The 23,132-nt window shown below is 40.3% G+C and overlaps 1 protein-coding gene across 11 annotated transcripts in view; it reads left to right on the forward strand.

Annotated features, from left to right (window-relative positions):
- The window catches only part of SEMA4D (semaphorin 4D), a 96,622-nt gene that overhangs the window by 44,010 nt on the left and 29,480 nt on the right, over nt 1-23,132 (forward strand). For 6 of the 11 annotated variants that reach the window (XR_010607859.1, XM_065656592.1, XM_065656593.1 and 3 more), the window contains exons 2-5: nt 5,115-5,264; nt 17,720-18,115; nt 20,126-20,271; nt 20,835-20,897. Coding sequence is in view for 10 of the 11 variants with exons in the window: in XM_065656592.1 (XP_065512664.1) it covers nt 18,013-18,115; nt 20,126-20,271; nt 20,835-20,897 (312 nt within the window). In the remaining variant the exon portion in view is untranslated. Of the gene's footprint in view, nt 1-5,114; nt 5,265-10,907; nt 10,972-17,719; nt 18,116-20,125; nt 20,272-20,834; nt 20,898-23,132 lie in introns of all 11 variants that reach the window. The other 5 variants (XM_065656587.1, XM_065656591.1, XM_065656589.1 and 2 more) reach the window with 3 other exon arrangements.

Here is a 23,132-nt window from a genome sequence, read left to right on the forward strand (position 1 = left end):
GATACCATGTTAGAAAGAGAAGCTGTTGAGCATAGGTACTTGAGTGCTTACGTTTTTTTTTCCTGCAGAATGACTTAGTTTCAGAGGAGAGTCATGGAAGTTTTGGGTCAATGGGGAGCAGCTTGTGTCGTGCCTTAAGGTGTACAGTTGGCTGACCTTGCCAGTGGACTTCTCAGGCCATTGCACGCAAACTGTAGCGCAGTTTCTTGTGTGTCACTGAACAGCGAATCTGTTGTTAAAGACGACAAGCATTTTTGCCAAGCAGAAATATGTCTGCAGCCTTTAAGAGCAAGGAAGCTTCAATGAAGCTTGCTATTTAATATTTGTTGCAATTAGTGAGGACCATAAGCAAACAGTCCAACAGGAGACAGATAGTGCAACAAAAATAATGAGAACTGTCATTCAGAGAAGAGCAGTAGCAAAACAGTTAATAAATGGTTGTTAATCTGGAGTACTGATGTTCATCTAGCGGTCTATGTACTCCTGGGTACTGTGGATTACTTCTAAGAGATCTGCAAAAGCTACTTAAGAAAAGCAAGCTGATTGTTAGAAGATTTAAGTTCTCAATGCTAGTCAGCACATCCTGTAGGAAACTTGAAGATAAGTGTTTTTCAATTTCTAAGAAAAAAATTTCTAGACTTCAAGAAGTCTATGTAATAGTTTGCTGGGAAGAAGATGGCATGTGAGAAGTTCCTCTGTTCATAAATAACACTACGTAGTTAAGCTCACGTTTTAATACTGGGGTATTGGTTTGCTCTGCTGTTACATAATACTCTCGCAGTAGTTTAAAGCTAGTATTCCAGTTAGAGAAAATTAGGGGAAGCATCACAGGAGAGTGAGAAGATAACTAATGCTTAGTAAGAATCATTATTTTGTTTACTGTGTTAACTCTGTTCTTAGTAAAAAAAAAAAAGGCAAACAAAACCAAGGCAAACCAGCAAACTTTTAGCAAATGAGCTGTATAACAGTTTAAATTTAGGAAATTAATATATCCACTGATAACTTTGAACTTAAAAGTTTAGTTGATTTGAATTAGTATGGAGTGATGATTTTTGTTATAGAAAGGGCCCATTTATTTTACAGGCTGTAAGGGGACTTTGGTTTGTTTCTTGCTCCATCCATTAAATGCACTTTGGAAGAGAAAGGTATTTTGCAATGCAGAATGACACTTAGAGTATAGACAATGACAATTTCTTCTTGAGTCCTGTCTCTGCCTGTTCTGGGTCATGTAGCAGGAAAGAGGGTATAACTGTCTCAAGGATGTTGTCTGTGTTTTTTCTTTTCTTTGTATATGTTTTGGTGATGTGATATCTGCAGCTGCCAATGTCAGAAGGTTATAAAGGGATATGGGGAAGCAGCTTGTGCACCTCTGCCAAATCTGGTTCACAAGTAACATTAGTTGCCACTGAATTCTCTGACGTACCTCTCTAGGCTGGGATTATTTTTTTGCATGTGGGTGAGTTTAACTTAATTTTTCCACCATGACATTTGAAATGTGAAAGCTGTGAGAGGTCTCGGGTGGGGATTTCTGTTTCGAGATGAGATGTGGATGGGTGCTGCTGCATTTAGAAGTCAGCTTTGCTGAGGAAGGCTTTGAGTTTCACTTTTGAACCCTGAACCTTGAAAGGAGCACATAAATCTTGTCTTGCCTGTAATGCTTTAGTATCATTTTACAGTTCTCCTTTTCTGTTATACTAAAATACGCAAATTTAGCATTCAAGGGCTAGAAACTTGCAGTAGTTACTTTTTGTCAAAAAAGTTTGAGGCAGAACCTCTGTACTGTGCAGCTGTCACATCTCTCTGATTCATAATGTCCTTAATGATAGAGCAAACAAGATTCTTAAAAATTAATCATGAAGTGTAATAAAGATTCTGTCTGCTACATTTCATTTGGCATAAGAAAAAGCTCATTTTAGGCTTGGCAGGAGTTAAAATCCCAGTAATGCTCATGAGAATGTTCTGCAAGCAAAGCTTCTGTTAATCCTGTTCTTGACATGCTCACACAGAATTTGATGTGAAATCTGAAGCATTTATACTGAAAGATCTGCACCTGTGTTCTCAGATGTACAGAAGGCAGCCACAAACTGATACCCCCTTACTAGCTAAAGGTCAAAGTGACCTTTGCATTGTTAATATCAACACAAGGGTTGTATTGAGGCAGGAGCAGCTATGATTGATACTCTACAACCTCATAGAATGGATGTAGCAGCATGTGATAAATCACTCACTTAATTTGTGTAAGTTCTCCCGAAGTCAGAGTTGTTTTTTCATACTACAGAGTTAGTGATCACTCACCCAGTTGTTGCTAACCAAATTCTGCCACTGTTTTCTGAGCTAGCATAACCTTAAACACAGCAAAACCCTGAACCTTTTAAAATGCTTGACAGTGAAGCTGTTTGCATTAGGTGTTTTTGTTATGGTGAAATGATTCTTTTAAAAAAATTTCAAGGCTATTTTACTGCATTTCCATGGTGCTTGCCAAGAAAACATGAGTTGCAGTCTGCTGTTGGAGATTAATCTCCTGTTGAGATCTTGGGTATTTAAAATGACGTTTGCAGTGTGGTGTGAATTCTGGATTTTGACCCTGAATGTGGTATATCCCGATTTATGTGGGATTTGCTGGGGCAGTCGGTTGTCTCATGGTACGTGCTCTTTGCCAGTCCTTCAGACGTGGCTGAGTATCCTGAATATGCAAGTAAATGTAAGGGTAACACCCTTGTGGCCAGGGTTTAGCTGATGAGAAGGAACCGTAGTTGGTTACTCACTGCTGGCAGAGCAAAGTAATCTGTTTTCATAGTGATGCTGCAGTGGGAAAAGAGCAACGTTTACTGTTGGGGATGTAGCCTTACCCTTGGGTGGTTCTGACTTTTGTCTTTTCAAGATCTCTTCCAGCAAGCAGTCCTGCAGAAGGTGCTGTCCCCCAGTGCATGCTGTGCAGCATCAGCGGGGAGAGCTGCATCATGTCCATCAGAGGCCAAATCCCAGACAGCCCTCAGTCCTCAAGGGTTTTTCTTTTCAGGCCACAGTCCCTCAGCTCTTTCTTGCTTTTTCTTTTTTTGGCCCTGAGATGAGGCTGGGGTTATTCAAAATGCACTTACGGGGTCTTCTACTCAATTTTTTTTTTTCCCCAACAAAGGCTCAGACTTAATGTCTCCAGTGGTGCTGCACATACGTTTCATCCAACGCAATCTAATGCTGCTACTGAAAGAGGTGTTGTGGATGGATTTAAGCTACCCTGACCTTTGCGCTCTCCAAAGTAGGCTTTAACCCTGTGAAAGTTGATCAGTTGACTTCCCTAACTGGTTCCACAGTGGCAGAAGTTAGGGCTGGTGGGGATAGATGGAGACCAAGGGACACAGAAGCGGCCAGAGGTGGCAGGTAGGCAGGACAACTTAAGTAAGCAGGCTGGCCCCCTCATAACTATAACAGAGAAAAGCAGTTATCTGGCTTGTTTCCTCTAGCCCTGTTTTGAGGATGCAGGGAATGATTTTTAAGCCATTCACCCTGGCACATAGCTGAATTTCAGATGTGTGTCTTAAAACTAAGATTTCTTATCAGTGTACAGTTGCTGTCTAGGACCTATGAAGCCTAAGTGTGCTGTAATTAAATAAGAGTATGGATAGAAAAGTGGGTTACCGCATACTACAAGTGCAATACTGCAGGGAGAAAGCAGAAAACAGCAGTGACCTGGTGACAGGCCAGGTGTGAGAGCCAAGCATGTCAATCTCTGCTCATGTCAGTGCAGGGAAAAGTAAATTGCTGCTTGGTGCTTTTGATGCTGCACCTGAAAATAAAACTTGACATTTGCTGTCTGGTCAGGTAACAAAGAGTAGGAAGGAAAAGTAAAAATAAGATGTTTCTAAATTTTGTTTCCATTAGTACGGGGATGAGAAGACCTGAGGGTGATTACCAGTTTTAGTGTTGTTGTTGTTGTTTATCTTTAACCTGTAGCAAGTTCTTAGTGGAAATGAATTTGGAAACTTAACTGGTTTTAGTTAGAGAAGTTTCCCTGTGCAGCTTCCATCCCATGACTGGTTGACAGGGAAGAAGGAATTGATGCTCTGTGTAACTCAAAACGCCCTATCTCTGTTTCTCATACAGAAACATGGGTGTTGAAACTTGCTGTAGAAAAAGTGGCTTTCAAAAACAACAGCACCTGTATGGAGGCACTGCCTTCAGCTCAGTACTTACAAAAGAGAATTGACAGCACTTGATGGTGGCTCTTCAAGTGACTGCCATACAAACACAATATTTTTCTTAATCAAGGAATAAAAAACTGTTTTGAAAGCGGGGATTTACTGCACCACCTTCAACATATGTACACACCCAGTGTAGGAAAAACCGCACAGCTTTTACTGTTTAGCCAGCGTGATTCACATCAAATGCAAAGCTGGTTGCAGGTGGTGGGCAGCAGAAGCAGCTTCATGGAGTGACAGGTGACGCTTTGGGAGCAGCGATGCTGCCATCTCACTGCAACTGGAAAAAAAATATCATCTCAATGCATCTGAAACCAAAAACTCAACATTATTATCGCAGATCCATTTGGCAGTTCCATGTTGTCTCTGTCCCAAATGAAACTGGAAATGTGACATGGTAGGATTCAGGAATGTATGCATTTCCTGCGGTCCATTCTCATGGCTTTGCTTTCGAGTGGGCATGTTTTTAAGATTATGTGAAGTATCACCCTAACCAGTCTAATGACATTCTCATTGTGTTATGACTTTGGGGCAATTGGACATAAGAGAGAGGAAGATAGCTTTAAAAGGGGTGTGTGTGATAAGGGAGTTGTAGTGCATGATCAATAAGATAAGCATATTCAGAAGCACAATAAATTTTACCTGTATTTGTAAGTCAAAATGGCTTTACATAACATGTAAAGCTTGAGGAAATCCCTTTTTATAGCTTTTTGGGAGGTTTTTTTGGACACGAACAGTATTGTTTTATTTTTACAAAAAAATGGGTAAATTCCATCTGTGAATTTTAATTGTTTTTTAATAGCAAATACCGCTGCAAGGTTCAAGTCCTGAATTTCATATATCCAAACACACACTGAAGTTTTGTTTTTATTATTTGTCCACTGTTTTGAATAACTTGGTTCAAATCCCTTATTTCAGCAACCTCGCACATCTCCCTCAGGGGCTGCGCTGTGACTTACACAACCGGGGAGCTGACTCTCTGGCTCCTTGAACTGAAGTCACCTGTTTTCTCAGCACAGAAGCCTTCTCTTGGTACGAACAGGTTACCTCTACCAGCACTACTCTTCAGTAAGTTGCAGAATGTTTTGTTGTGCAGGCTGTTTCTTTAACTTGTGTGCTGAGATGAAAATTGCTCTTCTCTTCCTCCTCCACCTAATGCTAACTCATTTTAGGAAAAATAAGTAAGAGGAAGGCAGTGGTTTGGACATACTTTTAAGGTTTGTTTAAAACCCGTCTTTGCTTTATGCCTTCTCACTGGGGGTGCCTCTGAGCAGTGCATGCTGTTCACAGCGCATAGAGTATGGACAAATTAGTAAGCGGGGTGTTTTCAGTGGGCAAACTGGCTGAGGATGTTTTAGTACCAAAAACCTCTGCTGTGTGGCCAAGGGGGCTTTTGCATTTGCCTCCTCTGAAAGTCAAGGAACTTCGGAGTCTGGCACCTGTCAGTAACAGGCATAATTTGTTAAACTGTCTTGAAAGCCTAAAAAACTGGAACCTGTTACTGAATAACAGAAGTTTTCTCCACTGTCATGTGGGTAAAAGGTTCTGTTCTTTATGCGTTAAAGACTCACTTCCGTATCTTCTCATTGGTTGCATTTTTTGTGCGTTTCTCAAGGTGAGAGTGAGAAAAATATAAAGTATGGAAAAATGCTGAATATGGAACACTGTGAAGTAACACCTTGGTGTTTTGTAATCTCAGTGTTCAGACAACTCTCTTGCACCTATCACCAGTAAACAGTGATAAGTGCAGTTTATGTAAAGAATCACAGAAAGTCAAAAAAGGATATGCTGGAGTACTAAATAGTTGAAAAGTGACTAAAGATGTGATCTAAACTCTTAAGAAATTAGGTGGTATAATGCAGCATATTGATTTTAGCTTTAGCTTTTCAGGGTTACTCTGTTGTCATAGCCAATATAGAAATACATGACGTTCTTTCACTTCTCCTTGTAACATTATGAGGCATTTCCACTTAACACATGTGTGAAGCAGAGCTTGCAGTGCAGACTTCTGGGTGGTTATTGTGTGGTGTGGTTTTTTTTTTCAACTCTTTGCTTGTAGTGTGCTTCATTCATTCTGTTAAAGAATGTTATCCAACAATACAGGCAGAATTTAAGTTTTTTTTCTGTTATTTTCGATTTAATGCTTTGGGTAAGATTTGGACGCTCGTCTGCTGTTTCTTCTTTAGGTTTTAGCACTGGCAGATCATTTTCTGGATTGCTCCTTTTCTGATAGAAGGACAGGGAGATCTTGTAGAATAATAAGGGGTGAAGCTTATGTGGTGAGAGGAGGCTTAATTTTCTCCTTCATACTGACCTTGTCGAAGTAAAAACGTGTTGAATATGAGGATGCTCCCAGTTACCTCTGCTCTTCAATGATTGTTATTTATTGAACAAAATATTCTAATGCTGCCTCTGAAAGAACGTTTGCTTCCCTAAGCAAACACACCCTGTTGTGAGTACGTGCATATTCTACATGTCCTTAAAGTGGTGTTTTAAAAAGTCCAATCTGAAGCCAAAGTACTGGTATTTGCTATTTTCTTTCTGCAGTTGTGCATCCTCCTTTCCCTTCTCTAGTGCTCTTGGTCTCAAACAGTTGTAGTGCTGGTGCCCTCTATCTTGATTGGGATTTGATTCAGAACCACTACCATGTTTTGCTTAAAATTTTATTAAAATAATCTTGTGTTGACATCTGTATAATATTGTAACTGCAGGAAAGTTAGAATTGTGAAATACACTCAAATAGTTTCCGGCAGTATCTGGGCCGACCTCATTATTTGTATTTTGTCACCGCGAGGCAGGAGGGCTTTGTAGCAGTCCTTTGCTCTCTGCCTCCTTGATAGTATCCATGCTCTTAGCTTTTTTAAGGGTGCTTGTTAGATCTGAGAAGTGTCAGGGTGACTGGGGAATTGGAAGCTGAGGAGTCCCCAGTCCAGTTTGGGCTAAACTAAAATCTGCCAGTTTGAGACATAAGAGGGCTTTTGTGCTTTGTTGTTCCAAAACCTGGTTTAGCAGGGGGGTCTGTTGCAGCTTAAAGCTCATGCATACAAAGTCAAGCCCAAGGCAAATGTGTCTTCCCATAACATGACGTTTAAAAAAGTTGGGGAATGTTGATAGGCAAAATAAAGATGTTTCTATGAAAAGTGAAGCTTCATGAGTGGGAAAGAGGAAAAACATTTGAAGTTTTGCTCTGTAGAGTGCGTGTTACTTGTTTTAGGTGATCAGTAGGTATCGACACCAGTCCCATCAGGGGAGGATGGGAACCATGGAAATTGGCTGCAGTCAGCAACAGTTATTTTGATATGGCAAATATCCAGTTATCAAAATAAAATAAAGTACTGATAATACAGTTCTGGAATTTTGTAGCCTAGCTTACCTTTTTGTGTAATTATTTTAAAACTCTTAAAACCATACATAGTATTAATGGGAACATTTTTAGTTTGCTGTCTCTGGGCAGCATACGCAGCCTCAGTTATTCATAGCTATGTATTTGCTTTACCTGTGGTTTCCGTCCGAGCATTTAAAATAGTTTTTCTAAGAAAACTAGCACGTACAGATTGTGGCTACCTTGAGGTATGGGTAGGAAATACACCTCTATTTGCAGTCATCAAGGTATTGATCTGGAAATTTGTGTTTTAGTAGGGTCAGTGAATAGTGGTGTAATACTACAAACATTCCCAAACTTATAATTTACCCCGTGGTCTCCCAAAGGGTTCTCTGAGTAATTAAAATTTGCTTATAAGATAGTTGTCTTCTGTATTTCCTTTCTCTTCCTTCTCATTTAGAATCCCTGGGACCTGGTTACAGCAAGCATATGCTTGAATAGAGGATTAAAGAAATGCTTCTGGATGATGATTGATATGCAGAAGGAAGTAGTACACGTTGTGTTGGGTTTTAGTGTGGTGGGTTTTTTTTCTTTTTTTTTTAATGCAAGTAGGCTATGACAGCCAGAAGTACCTTGTAATAGAGTAATATGTTTTGGAATTTGACAGATTAGAAGAAGATCCTCAAATAAATAAATATATGCAAACACACACATATGAAGGATTGTGGCTCTTTTATGAAAAATTTCCTTAAGGTGAATATCATGTTATTCTACCTAATATATTCCAGGCTGTCTTTCATTTATAATCTAGTAGGTGTTCTCTTTAATCTTTGAGGACTTAGTCACAGTTGTCAAAATAATGAGCTTTTCATGGTGTAATTTTTTGTTGTCCCTATACCTTCCCCCAAAGCTTAATTAATTGTTACCAGAAGAAACAGGCTTTTTCTCCCTTAAGTTTACACTGAAATGTGGTTTTCACTCTTAAAACCCAACAGTGTTTAAGGTTTGTTAGGGAGCTCCTGCGGTGCCAGCTTTAAAGGATCACCTGCAAGGATTGGGTCAAACAAGAGGACCCAAAAGGTGCCTGCAAACCTGCAGTGCTTACACGGATGTTAATTTCATACTTAAGCCCTCCCTGGATTAAAGGGTTTAATTATGTCATAGCTTTTGGCAAGCTGTGGGTAGTTACTTATGTGCATAGCGTGACTACAGGCGTTGTCCAGACAGGCAGCCAGTGGCACCATGATCAAAGCAGAAGAGTCAGCCCCTGCTTGCAAACATCCTTCACCTGAGCCCAGCCTCCCTCGCACCCAGCCCTGTGCTCTGCCCGAAACACCAAAGGTTAGTAGCCCCTTCCCGAGAGGCTGACCAAGGAGGGGTGCACTGCTCTTGGGAGCTGAGTTCTTGAGCTGAGGTGCTGTGACTTTGAAGTCCTTGTGGCTCTTCTGCCTGTCCCCAGCTCCATGAGATCCGGGAGCTGGCTGAAAACTGGCCTGGGCTCCAGCCACCTGGTTCTTGGGTCCCCAGAGGCCTCAGACCCCAGCTCAGAAACCTGGAGCCACTTGTTGGGATGTGGATATCTCCATGACAAGCCATTTTGAGAGCTAGTGAAGTCTGCAGGTCAGCTAATTTGCTGCAAGGGTTTTCATGAGCAGTTTGACACCTACTGCACCTATTTATTTAGATGCAAGTGCTTTGTTATAATGAAAGTGCTTGTACAAGCCACAGGCTGCTGTAAGTCCTTTCTCAGCAGAGGCAAAAGAGAATTTTCTTTCCCCCTTAAGGTACTTACTGCTAAAGTAGATTATTATACCTTTGTTCTGCAAGCAGTAAGCCATCAGGAAGCACGCTGGGATCTGAAAACTCCAGTTAATGATAGCGACTGTGGTGATCGATGGCCTTTTGTGGCAAGCAGCAATTTTTTGTAAATTTTAACTCTCCACTTAAATAATTGCATAGCTACAGCCATAGAGATGATCAGGTGTAAGCTGGTTAATGGAGAGCTTCATAGATGGTTCGATGATTCACAGTTTGCCTGGTTTGTTTTCTCCAGTAGAATGAAAGGTATACAGTTGTTTATACAGCAAAAATCAGGCAGTTATATTCTGCTAGTGCTTGTGAAAAATGTGAGGCGGATAGTAGCTTAGATAGGCAACAGATTTCTGTGGACTATGTTGTTGAGAAAATGTTGTGGGGGGACCATTAGACTGAATTCCCTCCTCTATAATGCAGAAGGACCAAAATATTTTGAAAATGGGTTTTTTTGTAGGCAAAAGTAGGTTTGATGTAGCTGTTTGATACCTACTACTGTACTGGCAGCCACAAAACATGCACTGTTGGAGGACAGGGCAGACATAGTGCCTTAGGAGACCCTGTATAGGCTCTCCCTTTCCTTAGAGACCTGCAATATTGAGCTGTTTCTTGTAATTTTGTCTGACCTGTGTCTTTTGGGGCCTTCTGTCTTGTGAGCCTTTCATTATAATCTTCTAGGTCAAGAATGAAGCCTCCAGATGTGCATTGAGATGTTTTTTTTTTTAGATGCACCCTCTTTCCATTTGCATCTGTGCGATGTTGACTTCAGTAAAATCCAAATCAGACCTGTGCTCACTTGCAACTAAAAACCACTTTCCCTTCAGGTAGCCCACACCCTTCTAAAAGCAGCTGGGTGAACAGTAGGAAGTATATATGCTGAATACAACCTGATGTAACGGTATTAAAAGTCTGCATATTTAGGATTATGTTACCTAGAATAGCGTTAGGATGAATGCATTGTGTGCCCTGTTGTGACTGCTTCGGAGTGGCCCCCTGTTCTGCTTTGATTACACCAAGATAAACACGAACACTCAAGGTTTCATTGTAAAGATCCAGATATTCTTGTTCTAAGCTTGTGTGTAATGCAGTTGTTCAGCAATGCAGGAGAGTATTGGGACTACTTTATACAAATTTAGTAAAGGTAATTGTTTGTGGGGCTAGATGATGTCTAACCTTTCTGAGCTTTCTTTGTACATCCCATACCTGGACAAGAGGGGTCCCAGACTCTTACCAGGGTCAATAATTTCTACTGCACTGCAAATGATGAACAATTTTGTACAGAGTAATTACCAGCTAGCACGGGATAGTGGAATCAAATTGAGTTTAAAAAGGGCTGATGTGTATGTTTATTATCAGGACTGCTTATTAGTTTTTTGTGTTAAGTGCAGCATCAGGATCCTGGCCTCGTTGATTGCAAATGTATCAGCTCTGGTTTCTGTCAGAAACAGTCTGTCCTGGTAATCTGGGAAATAAAAGCCAGACTACTGGGGGAGGATTTATTATAATTCCCGTATCAAAACTTGCCTTTCGGTTTTATGTGGTAATGATGTCAAACCCAGTTTCTTATCTCTTTGCAGAAAGGACGTGTTTCTTGTGGCTCCCCAGCTCCAGGGGTGTGCGGGCGGCTCCAAGGGGCGGCAGGTGTGTACAGTGAAATGAGGGGTACCCTCCTGCAGCAAGGGGGCTGTGGTGGATCCATGGTGGCTGTGTTACAGGTGTCTTTGTTAGTAAAACAAATACACTGCAAGAACACTAGGGACTTAATTCACATGGGAAAACTTAAATAAGGGTGTAATGATAAGCTTGATTTATTACTTTGTTTTGCTTCAAGACCAGAATACTTCTCGAGAAACTTATGAGTAAAGGGACTTTTTTCACTCGGGGTCATATTGTATGTTTACCTGTGCTTTAGTTACCACTGAAAGGTCCTGTTCAGATTTGCAGCTCTCCAGTTTTATGCAGTTTATCTGTGTGAGGGGGTACTGGGCTTGCTTTCAGAGTTTATATCTTTCTGGACACATAGGATAGTTTGGTGGTGGTGGTGGTTTGTTGTTTTGTTGTTTTCATTTTTGGGGTTTGTTTGTTTGTTTTGGTTTTGGTTGGTTGGTTTTGGTTTTTTGGGGGTTGTTTTTTGTGTGGGGGGGTGTGGTGTGGTGTGTTTATTTTTTTTTTTTTAAAGCACGCGTGCTCGTTAATTTAGACACACAGGTACTTTTGCAAATGCCATTCGTTGCCAGTGGGCATTTTCAGATAATTTTGAATGACTGACTCAGTCCTTTGAGCACAAGAAGAAATCAGGAAGAAGCTGAGCAGTACTTTTTATTGTGAAAGTATGTGTAAATGGTAGGGGAAGATGTACTTGGAATTTCAGGGACTTTATTTCTTGGTCATTTGATCAGTTTTCACTGCAACACTGACACTGTCACAACCCAGGTTCTGTATCTGGGAGAACCCAGTGAGGCAGAAAAAGATTTTAAAACACGTCTCTCCTCTGGGCAGCTCTTGAATTCTGAATTTGGGATAGCCCAATATCCAGGTTAGCAGGAGGTGCTGACATGGGAGCTGTTGTTGGGTCCCACTGATCATCCATGTGGTTTTACATTAAAAATTTCTGTGTAGTTTGTTTCTATGCAGCCAGACTAAGGATCCAGGACAGTGCTTACAACCTCTGATAGCTCAGAGGTCAACTTGTTCAAGGCCAGAGCTGGCTTTCTTTTTCTTAGAGGAAGGCAAAGCAAGCAGAAGCAAACCCAACTGCTCTTTCCTGTTGCTCTTTGGAATTGAAGGCCAACATGATATTTCTAACAATCCACCCATAATAATCTAAAAAATAAATTTTTAATCTCCTATTTGTCGTGTTGTAACTTTTGCCTTTTTTTTTTTGGCATGAAACTTTGTCATCTTGTAGTCTTTGTACTTAAAAAAGTGCATGGTAGTAAAGAAAAGAGCAGGAATGTGAGGTTAAAAAAACCCGATCTCTTCAAGTATTCTACTGAAGATTATAAATATTCTCTGCTTTAAGGTCAAGCATTAGTTTCCTGAGTACTACCTGATGGCATATTTATCATGCAGAATCAGGGTATTATTAAATATATGTCTTTACAGGAGATTTCAGCCTAAAACTGAGAATTTAATTTTCCTCAGAATTTTTATCCTCTTTTAGCACTTGTGCATCTCCTCCAGCATGCTTTGTGATTTAGGTAAAGGCCACATCAAGTTATCTTAAAAAGCTTAAGTCTAATTTGTAAGCACCTAGCAACTGCAAAGTATTTTTACTACAGTGTGAAATGTAAATAATCCCATGCTCTACCTGTATGTTAGTCATAAAAGGCTACTGGTCTGCTAGTTTGAGGTTCTAATTGACCTCAGCAGAAAATGAGTCCATACATAATGTATGGTAAGAAAAAGATTGTAAAGGCGATGTTTTTCATGAGACAGTCTAAAAATTGCGCTGTGCTTGAGGTTTTGAATGGGTGAGAACTAAAGCAAAGAATACATCCAGCCTGGTCTTACCAGTCTAAAATAAAGAAACTAGGTAAATAAAACTCAGCTGTCAAATTGTACACTTCTTACAGTGTAATTTTGCTTACTTAAAATACAAGGATTACTAACTTTTTCTTCTGTTTTTGGACACAAAGCTTTGGGCAAATTGAAAAAAATCAGGTTTAAGCAAAATTTCACAGTGGGAGTTCTGTGGTTTTTTTTTTGTGTGTGTGAAGCCTTAAAATCTTTACTATCAAACAGGCATCGATAAACATTGAAGCGGGTCTGTAGTCTGTTAAAGCTTTCAAAAGCCTTTGAAGAAAGTTATTTTGGGAGAACGTGCAATTTATGCCCTCTGACAGACAAATCCTTTAAAACCCCCCCACTCCCCGTTTCTGCTGGAGGAAGCAATTTGCTCGTAAATTTGCGTGTCTCCGCGTATTGACCTTCATATCTCTCATCATAGTAGCTTACAAGTTTTACAAATGCCTCCCCCCCGGCCCCCTTTTTTTTTTTTTTTTTTCTTTTAAATCTAAAAATAGCGGGGAAAGCTGCCTGGGAAACCCGCTGTATTTTTTTGGTCCTGGTGGCAGGAAGGGAGAGTGCCTTGCGTTGCTTGTCACACACTGTGAGGCCCTTGTTTGTTGTGCCTGGACAGTGACTGGCGTGAAAGTGCTATCATGGGGTGGAAGGGGAGAATATATGTTAGAAGGTCTTCCTTCTAGCCCAGAACAATGCAAGCTTGTGTGGCTTGCATCACCTGTGCGCACGTAGTTGTGCACTACTTGTGCTGGGGAGGAGGAGGTGGTGGCAGCATAAACACTGAGTAGGTGGGAGATTGCAAGCGAGGATAACCCTGGGGAGGAGAATAAAGTGCCACATAAAAGGGGAGGAAAACGATGTGGACACTTGGTGTGCCTGAGGAGTCGTGAAAGGAGTGAAAAGAGTGACGGGATGAGGCCAGGAGGGCCAGTGCTCTTCTGCCTTTCTGCAGGGAGGGGCTGGATACTCTGATGCTAATGATCACTTATTGGGAATCCCAGTGATAATGCTGACTGCTGTGGGCGTGTCAGCAAATTCTCACATGATTTTAACTTTCATAGAGAAGATGAAGCAATTCGCGTAATACTGAGCAGAATTCAGGAGTTTCACAGTGCAACTAAGTATTTATTAGCGGGGAAAAAAAAACCCCAAATGAACAGATTTCAAAACCAGGGTTGCAAAACTGGGCATTTCCTAACTTTGAAATTCCAGAATCTAGATAGCTTGTGCAAGTATTGCACATGCAAGATGCCCACCTGAATCCAGCTTTACCATGCTGACTGGGGGAGAAGACACTCACCTCTGGGTTTTTCATGTTGTGTTTCATTACTTCTCAAAAAACTAATTTGGTACTGCTAAGGGCTGCTGAATTGACATCTGTGAAAGATGACATTTTGTGTTCACAAATACCTCTTTGTGCTTACTTTGCGTCTGTGTCCTGCCCGATGGGAAGGATGCAGTCTTCTTCCCATTGTTGGTTTTTCAGCTTCTCCCGTGGCAGGGCTAGTGGGTTTTTTGCATTTTTCCATTAGGTGGACCAGAGCACTGTTAATTTGATGACCACTGACACAGGCGATGTAACAGCCAGATGTTTTTCGGTCTTGGTAACAGTCAAGATAAGCCATCGCAACTCCCTGCTTTCATAATTTGTGCTACTATTCTGTATGAGCACTTAGGCAGCCTGAAATTTTTCTTTCTAACAGTTTTGATTTTCTATCCTTTGAGAGCAGAAAAACTTAACTATTCTCCATTTCTCTGCTTATGTGCTAAAATTATGCATGTCAGTGGGAATGTTCACAGCTCTGAATTTCCAGCTGCGCTCTGCCGAACTGACAGGAGCGTTGTTGATTATTTCATCTTCTACAGTTGCCCTGGTTTTAGTCACCATAAACACAAGCATTATGGGAAACTTATTCAAGTAGTGTACATGTTATTTTATTTCAGTTTGTCATTAGACGTTGATTTTAAAATCAACAGAAGCAGAGTGCCTAAATTAAAATTTCTGGTTTAAATTTACCTCAGAAAATTTTCAGCAGTTTTACAGAAAGCAGAAAAGTAGACTTATGGTCACTTTTTAATTAGAGTTTACTTATGTAACTAAGTTTCTTTCTACTTCTTAAATGTTCTTGTTTTCAACCAAATTGTGGTTCATTTTTATTAGTAAAAGCTAAAGCATTAGGAGACCTAACTTGAGAACTGCAGAGCACTCAAATGTAATCAAAACCAGTGAACACTGATGGAGCTGAGCTAATTTGGAAATTAGGCCGTTGTCTGGGCTTTTGGCTTTGGTTTGTTTGGGTTTGGTTTTTGTTTTGTTTTTGTTTTTGTTTTTTTTTTTTTCTCCTTCTACCCCTTGTGTTATATAAAATCGCGTTCCTATTAGATTATGGATGACTTCCCAGTGGATGTCAGTGAAGGAGTTACTCCAGATAATTTTCAGCACAGGGAAGGAAGGGCAGGGAGAGAGTAATTAAGTTGAAGGCTAAATTAAAGGACAAGGTCCTGAGTGTATTTTCTTCTCTATTTAAACTAATAGGAATGAGAACAAAGTGGATCTTGCATGATTGGGCATGTAACGTTCACTGTAGTCTGCCTCTTTCCCTTTTTGAACATGCAAAATTTTACCTTAGATCAACAAATAATGTCCGACAAGTCAAACTTACTAATGTGAAAAAGGACCTGTCTTGCAAATCTGTACAATGGGAATGAAACTGGATTTCTGCTTTGTGTGGCCAGAGCAATTCTCTGGCCGCATACCAAAGTAGGCACTAACTAACCTGACCTGATCTTTGGTCTAGTTCAGAAGGTAATGTGATTTGTTTCAGAATTTTTTGTCGTTTTTACATTTTCTGAGGTAGCTGAGCTGGGACAGTACTGTAACCGTGGCTGTAGGGAGACTCAGGATTTTCCTTGATGAGGACATAGATTTGCTAATCCTATTTTAAAGTTCAGAATATTTACAGGACTTCAGAAGTCTTCTCTGGACACGTATGGTATTATACGTAAATGATTGTTGTTGGGACTGTTACTGAACAGTTCAAGATTTAATGGAGAATTGATTATCACATGGAGTTTTTTCAGTAACAATAGGTGGCGGGGAAAAAAAGAATTAGCAATGTGTAGATATAATGGCTCAAAGGTCTTTCTACACACTGCTGTTTTTCCCCTTATATTTCCTTTAAAATAAAATTGCTAAAATGTCTTGAACTTCATCATTGAACTACTCTTCGCTCTATGAATACTTCCCTGTAAAGCTATTTGCCTCATAATATATTTGTGTGATAACTTGCTCAGATAACTCTGAGTAGGCATTTTTTAACATGTTGGAGAGCAAAACGTGGAATTGCTTATGTGTGGTAATAAGCAGGAAGGGTACAAGGCAGACAAGCAAACCTAATAAGCCTAACGTAAACAATGATGGTTTAAAAACCAAACTGATTTATATGATCCATTATAAACAGTTGGATCTGATTCAAAGTGCTTACCAAATCTAAAAAAATATTTAAGTCACAGGTTCAGTTTGAGAAAGTTGTGGTTTTGTGTGGGGTGTTTTTCCAGTAGACAACAGATTTGTAGGAATAAAAGAGATCTTTGTTGTTTTTAAATTTGCATGCGATCATTTAGTAAAGCAAGTGTAAAAGTTTCTAGTGTATTTGTCCATCTTCTACTCAGCCATGTTACTTCTGTTTGTAGCAGATGGTGTTGGCTGCACTTCCCAGAGGTTCCTTGAGGCTTCTCTCTCCCCCGAAGAGCATCACATTTGTCCTTGGAGACATTCTTGCTGCATCTTCACCTTAGGTTTTTACTTCTGTCCTCCTCAGGTGCTGCCTCTTTCCCCTTGAACACTACTATGGATTTTGCAACCCTCTCTTGCTCTCATGATGGGAGTAACCTCTAGATATGGTGGTGATCTTGGATTGTGGCATGGCACTTAGTGTCACACTAGCGTCTCAGGCTGTGGCATGGTGTGAATCTAGCACCTCCTGTGCCCAGCTGCAAAGGACAGTGTGCTTTTCTCACGCCGCCCACCCCTACTGAATGCACAGCCCCCAGGATTTATCCATGTGCAGCAATAGAGTCATTGGTTAATGTGCTCACTTCTCCTGGTAAATACTTGCGTGAGTCTTGACTTGGGAGTGGTCGTGGGAAGACGAGAGTGGTGGAGACTCGCGGAAGATGGTGTAGAAAGCAGTGAATGGTTTCGTTAATTGCTGAGGGCAGAGCCCTTTCTGGGCCCAAGAGTAATGGGTGACTCAGGCACAGAAACTTTCATAGGACTAGCAGTTTTAAAATTTAAGCATTTTCTCCCTTTATTTTTGCACGCAGTGCAAAATGCTCTTTGTTTCTGTAGCTGTATTTCTTTCTAACCCGCACACCATGAGCGCGTTAGTAGCATGAAAGCGCTTTGCCTCAAATGACACTTCTGTTCTTAAGATCCCGAGGATGGGAGGTGCAGCAGGTTTGTATAACCGCTGCTTAAGATTGATGCTGCACTTCTCATGTCCTTTGCGCTCTGAACTTAGCCGTAGTGATTTTTGTTACCTTGGTTTATCATTTATCAGAGAGGTGGTATTTTCTTTGACTCACTTCTAAACTTAATTCAGATTTTGTGCATTAAACATAAGTGACAGTTCAAAATATTTATACTTGGCATTCTAAATTGCTTTCAATTATTGCTTATTTGACATTTAATGTGTGGCTTGTTTTTAAGAATAATATTTTCACCAGTTAATGTACTCTTTATCCAATTAAGCTGTGCAAACAGCTGTGGAAGCTTTGCAAGATCAGCTCATACAATGTGCTATTTGTGGCAGTACTCGGTTTGCTTTCTCTTCTACTATTTGCTCCCCTCCTCTCTCCACAGCATCATTTATTTCTGCAACGAAACAGAAGAATGTGCTCAGTTGTGCCTCTAAGCAGGTCTGCAGCTTGTGGAGAGTGTGGGCAGTTTCTGTGTGCAGCATCCTGGAAAATGTGCGTTCTCTTGAAGAAGTGACCTGCTGAAAAGCGCGTACTTGTACAGTTGTTCCAGCCTGCCTTGTTGCACTGCTGTTGAGGCCTGAAATGCCTGGTTTCTAATACTCCCTGGGATTTGCATTTCTTCTGCCGAAGAAACACTACCTGCCACATTTACCCAAGGAGCCCCGAAGAGCAAGGATGCTGAAGATGGCTCTGTGGGCTTTTTATGCAGTTTGGGGTTTGTTACTGGAAGCGGCAGTAGCATTCGGTCCGGTACCAAGGATCACTTGGGAACACAGAGGTAAGAAGAGAAACTTCAGTAGTGCGATATGGGACATTGCCACAACATCAGGGTTTCTGTGTGATCTAAAACACGTTGGTGCTGTGTGTTCTTCCAGCCTGCTTGCTGCAAACTTGGTCAAGTGTTGCTGGCTTTGCTCAGTTTATGGAGTGCTTAGGAACAGAATATTCGAAAGTGACTCAGGCACTGGGTTAACTGATTTCAGATCCTTCAAGCACTTGTGAAAATGTAGCTTTTTAAAGGAGGAATTTTGAATTTGGCTTTCTCAGCTGAAGGATCTTGCAGCTGAAGCTTCCTTCAAGAGAATAACCCAACACATGTATTTTGCCTTAATGAAATTAAAATATTAAAATGCACCTCTCCAGTTAACAATATTTTTTTAATACTTTCTTAGACTGAGATGTATTTTGACACTAAGCTGTAGTGTGCACTAAGTAAATCACAAAGTGAAGGAAAGATAAGCATTTGGTCCTCTTCTGATAGCATTATGTGGTGCCTAGAGTTGAAACAGTCTTTTTCACAGAACGCCACTTGCCTTGTGTTTGAAATTGGAGCAAATATTCATAACAATTAGCAGAGTCAGCAAATGTGGCACAAAGAGAAGTAATAGGGATCAGAGCAATCATAGCGGAGGAAAAGACAAATGAAGAATGTAGTAACAATAAGCTGATTAGAGATAACTGTAGTGTTTTTCCTGTTTATTGATACAGCAATTAGTGGGTTGCTCATGTGACTTTTCAGAAAGAATGGTCTAGACAAGGCTTGTAGTTCCTGCTTATTCTCCTTGATGCTCCTATCTTGTATAATAGTTAAGATATGGCACGTTCCTGTTTAATGGTATTATGGTAATACCCTGCAGACCCACATCCAAATTACTCAAAATAAATGAAATTTATTTTTATTCTTACTATTTCTCTCTGGGTTTTTTTGCTAAAGATTGTTGCATTTAAATATGGAAGCCTACTTTGAGTAGGAAGGGGAAATTTAGTCCAGTGGAGGAATGAACGTGTGGAGTTCTATGAACTGGTTCATCCATTTGGGGAAAATTTTCTTGCCAAGTAAAGGACTTTAAAATACACGCTTGAGAATCTAGTTTAAAATGAATGTTTCTGCAATATTATAATTAAAAATGTGCAATTTCTAACATCAGAATTTGGAGCAATAATACAATGCTGCCTGTATGGTAAAAAGCCACGCTTAATTAATCTTGTGGTAGTCTCTTGCACAAAATATGGTCTCCCAGCCTTTCAGTCACTTTTCCATTATGATTGTACATGCAGAAGATATATTCTTGTATATTAGTCATTTTGTGTCATCTTTCTCCAAGCCATTCTGTTCCAGTCTGCATGCTTCCTCATTCCACTGGCGTTTTCCCTGTGTCTCCCTCTTTCTCTCCGCTTCCTTTTCACCTTGATTTTCCCGCATGTTATTTCTTTCTGTTGTGTGCGTTTCATCTGTGTTCTCCGTTTCAAAATCAGCTTATTGACTCTCTGTAAATGGTTTCTTTTTAGCTTCTGTATCTCCTTTCTGCTGTGGTAATATACTAAGGTGTTGTCTTTTAAGGTGCAGGGTTTTTTGTGAGATTTGTTTGAGGTGGTTGTAAGGGACATGGTGATTGATCTGATTCCAGTAGGTAGGTATGTGGAAGGTAAAAGGTGAGGAAGAACCTGACTGATGATGGATGTGTAAAATGGAAGGTTAGAAAAAATGGAATTAACAAGTAGAAAAAAAAATGAAGGAAGATATGAGATATCACTACAAGAGGAAATATTTGGGCATTTGAACCAGACAGTGGGGACCAGTGATTTTGATGTTGATGATGGAATCTGCTGTTTCCGCTGAACCAAGCTCTTGAGGGATCTCTTGTCTGTTACATGGCTTGTCTGAACTAACCTTTCTGGTTTTGAAGATATCCAACAGCTATTAGACAACTTAGAATAAAGACGCATAAACTTGACCCTAAGTGATTGTGTTTCTTCATGTGGTGCTATTTTTCTTTAATTTCAACAGAGGTCCAGCTGATACATTTTCATGAATCAAAAGTGTCAAACTATTCAACCTTGCTCTTAAGTGGAGACAAAGATGTCCTGTATGTAGGAGCCCGAGAAGTGATCTTTGCATTGAATGCAGTGAATATTGCTGAAAAGCAGCACGAGGTACGAATTTTAATACATTATCATCCTCCATCTAAAAGTCATACTCCGAATTTGACTTAATTTCCTTGTATGAATAGCACTGCGCTTCAGGTGGTATGTCCATATACTATAAATTGGTAGGTAAGTTTTCTTTGCTGTGGTGGTGGCTTTTTAAATTTTTTTTTTTTTTTTAAATTCTCCCTCCACCCCTCAAGTGTTTTTCTTTCAAGTGTGAACGAAATTGAGAAGTACTTAAAATTGAGAAGCACTTAAAACAGTTACAGTTGCATTTCCCTAATGTATATGGTAATGGCAGCTTCCTTAGCAATTGGCGGGGAAACATCATGATAAACCCAGAAGATAATAGCAGATGTTTAGCCCCGCCTAAGGCACATGGAAGTGTCACTTCCCCAGGAAAGAATGTCTTTAAACCTTTGAAAACTACTTGGAAAATGGCTTGCATTTACTGCAGATAATTTTAGGATTGCCTATTTGTGTGTGTGTGTTACTGCAAGATTTTTAGACCTTGCCTTGAATTAAAGTGCTTTGTATGTGGCTCTTTGTTGCTTTGTTTTTTTACTTAGTTACACTGGGAGGTCACTGAAGATAAAAGGACTAAATGTGCAGTCAAGGGCAAATCAGAACAGGTATGTATGTTCATTGAACTTTGAGAACGATGTTGTATGTTTCACTTCAAGAGGAGTAATGTTAAAAGAAGAAAGGCGCCAACTGTTTGAAATTAAAATTTTCAAAGAATCACCTGAATTCTTAATTAACTAGAGCTTTAGAAACTGCAGCATGCTTAATCTTATTTTTTTAATTCTTAGTTCATTATTTCTTGCTGGTGAATATTATTTGAATGTTTGAAAATCTGAACACACCTTGATATGTGCATAATGTTACAAGTTTTTCCATTAAAATGATAAACCAGTATTACTTTCACTGAAGTAATTGGTACCAACTGTTGTGTTTTGTTATTGCAATAATTCCTTCCCAGCATTTGATTTTACAAAATGACTCATAATTTTGTTTGCTTTGCTTTTAGGGCATCGGGTTGATTTATTAGGCCAGTGCTGTACCACCACTGTATTTTTCACTGACCAGCATGTATCCTAATTGTAGTGCACTTAAGGTGGTCGACTGTGCGTGGTTGTACCTTTCCCCTTCTGTTGTGCCACTTAGTTCAGTGATACGGTAAAGTGAGGGTTTGCTGGGCAAGACCAGTGGTCAGGCTTTTAGCACAGGTTGGAAATTGGAAGTGTGCAAGCCCTGTGAATACAAAAAGTGATCCTACTCTATACGCTTGCAGCGGTTTGACATCGGCACCCCTGAACCCGCAAGCTCCTTGGCTCACACAAAGCATCCAGGGCTGATAGACATCTTGCATTTGTGGGGCTCCTCGAGGTGGGAATGGGGGCTCTCCCTTTGTTTCAGCTCTCTGCCTTTCCTTCGACTGACAACCATCAGTACTTCATGCTAACAGCAGCTGTGATGGATATTTAAGGGCCATTTCCTCCTTTCCTTGCCTCTTCAGGATGCCCTCAGAGAGTGTTATTCATGTTCTCCAGGTTCAATTGAGGTTACTAGTGATAATATTCACAACTGCAATGAATATGAGATGTGAATTTCTCACATGTGAATGCAGTTTAATAGATGGTGTGTGCATCTCCATCAGTCCTCTGCAGTGATTATTGGTGTCAGTTAGAAGGGATGTTAAACCCCACAAATAGGTACTTTGCCAGAGCTCCAAATTTCTTTTTTTCCCTGCCCCCAGTTTAGCAAGTCACACTTGGCACCAGCCATGCTTTTTCCTCACCATACTCAAACCTTTTACTAGTAACTTTTATGTTGTAGCAGTGATGTTTTGCATACTGCAATAGTTTCAAAAGTGTCAAGGTGTTAAGCCACTACTGGTACTTCTTACATTAAAATGGTCAGTCCTCTCCTCCACCCATCACCACTATGCTGTTTACTGCCAGCAAAAAACATTTGTGCAGCTGTTCAAGGACTTAATTTGACAGAAAAGTGGTTTTGCTCTTCCCCTCTCCCCCCCTAGTTTTCTGCCATACTGAGCTCAGCATACAGTCACAGAAACACCTGCTTTGGCTCATAAGAATGAAGAGTAAGGACAGTGCATATAGTTTGTTAAGTAGTTTATGGAACTACAGTACAGTGGTGGTATCTGGCTGTGTACCAGCAAGAATTAAGAGGTGGTGTTGATACTGATTTTTTTTCTCTCTCTTGCAGTGGATGTTGAGAGGTGTTTTTCTTTGTTATTATTCTGAAACTTTATCGTATCCTCGATGAAGGCTTTGCTCAAATTCCTTGTTCCATTTCAAAGCCAAAGGAATTAAGAAGCTTCCTTAGATGAAAGAGCAGTTGGTATTGAGGACTGAAAAAAAAGGAGTGACACAGCTATGTAGCTAATTTAGTGGTAATAGAGAGATCTCTTTTAAGAAGCAAGCTCAACTATCAACACTTAACTGTTTTTACTATCTGAGTAGAGGCTATCACTTACTGCTTCATTTAGGCTTACAAGGGATGGCAAAGTCTAAAACTTACTCCATATCTAACTAGGTGTTCCCATGGATTGGATGTGTCTTTGGAGCTTATGCTTTTGTGGAACAGCTTGAGATGCACTCTGCTGACCGTATGATACTTGGTCTTGCCACCCTGATAGGTATTCTGAGGCAGCTGTGCACTACTGGCTGTAGGAAACCAGATCCTGCAGGACTAGAGCTCCTGGAGATGGTGGGGTGATGGTGTCCCCGTGGTGATTGTGTCCCCCAGCCTTAGTGGTGTGGTGTGGCATAAGTAGCGGCAACAGGCAAACTGATAGCACAACTTTAATTGTTTATTTATCTTGGAATGTGAAAATTGTG

The sequence above is a fragment of the Caloenas nicobarica genome, chromosome Z (assembly GCF_036013445.1).
Source record: "Caloenas nicobarica isolate bCalNic1 chromosome Z, bCalNic1.hap1, whole genome shotgun sequence".
Taxonomy (NCBI): Eukaryota; Metazoa; Chordata; class Aves; order Columbiformes; family Columbidae; genus Caloenas; species Caloenas nicobarica.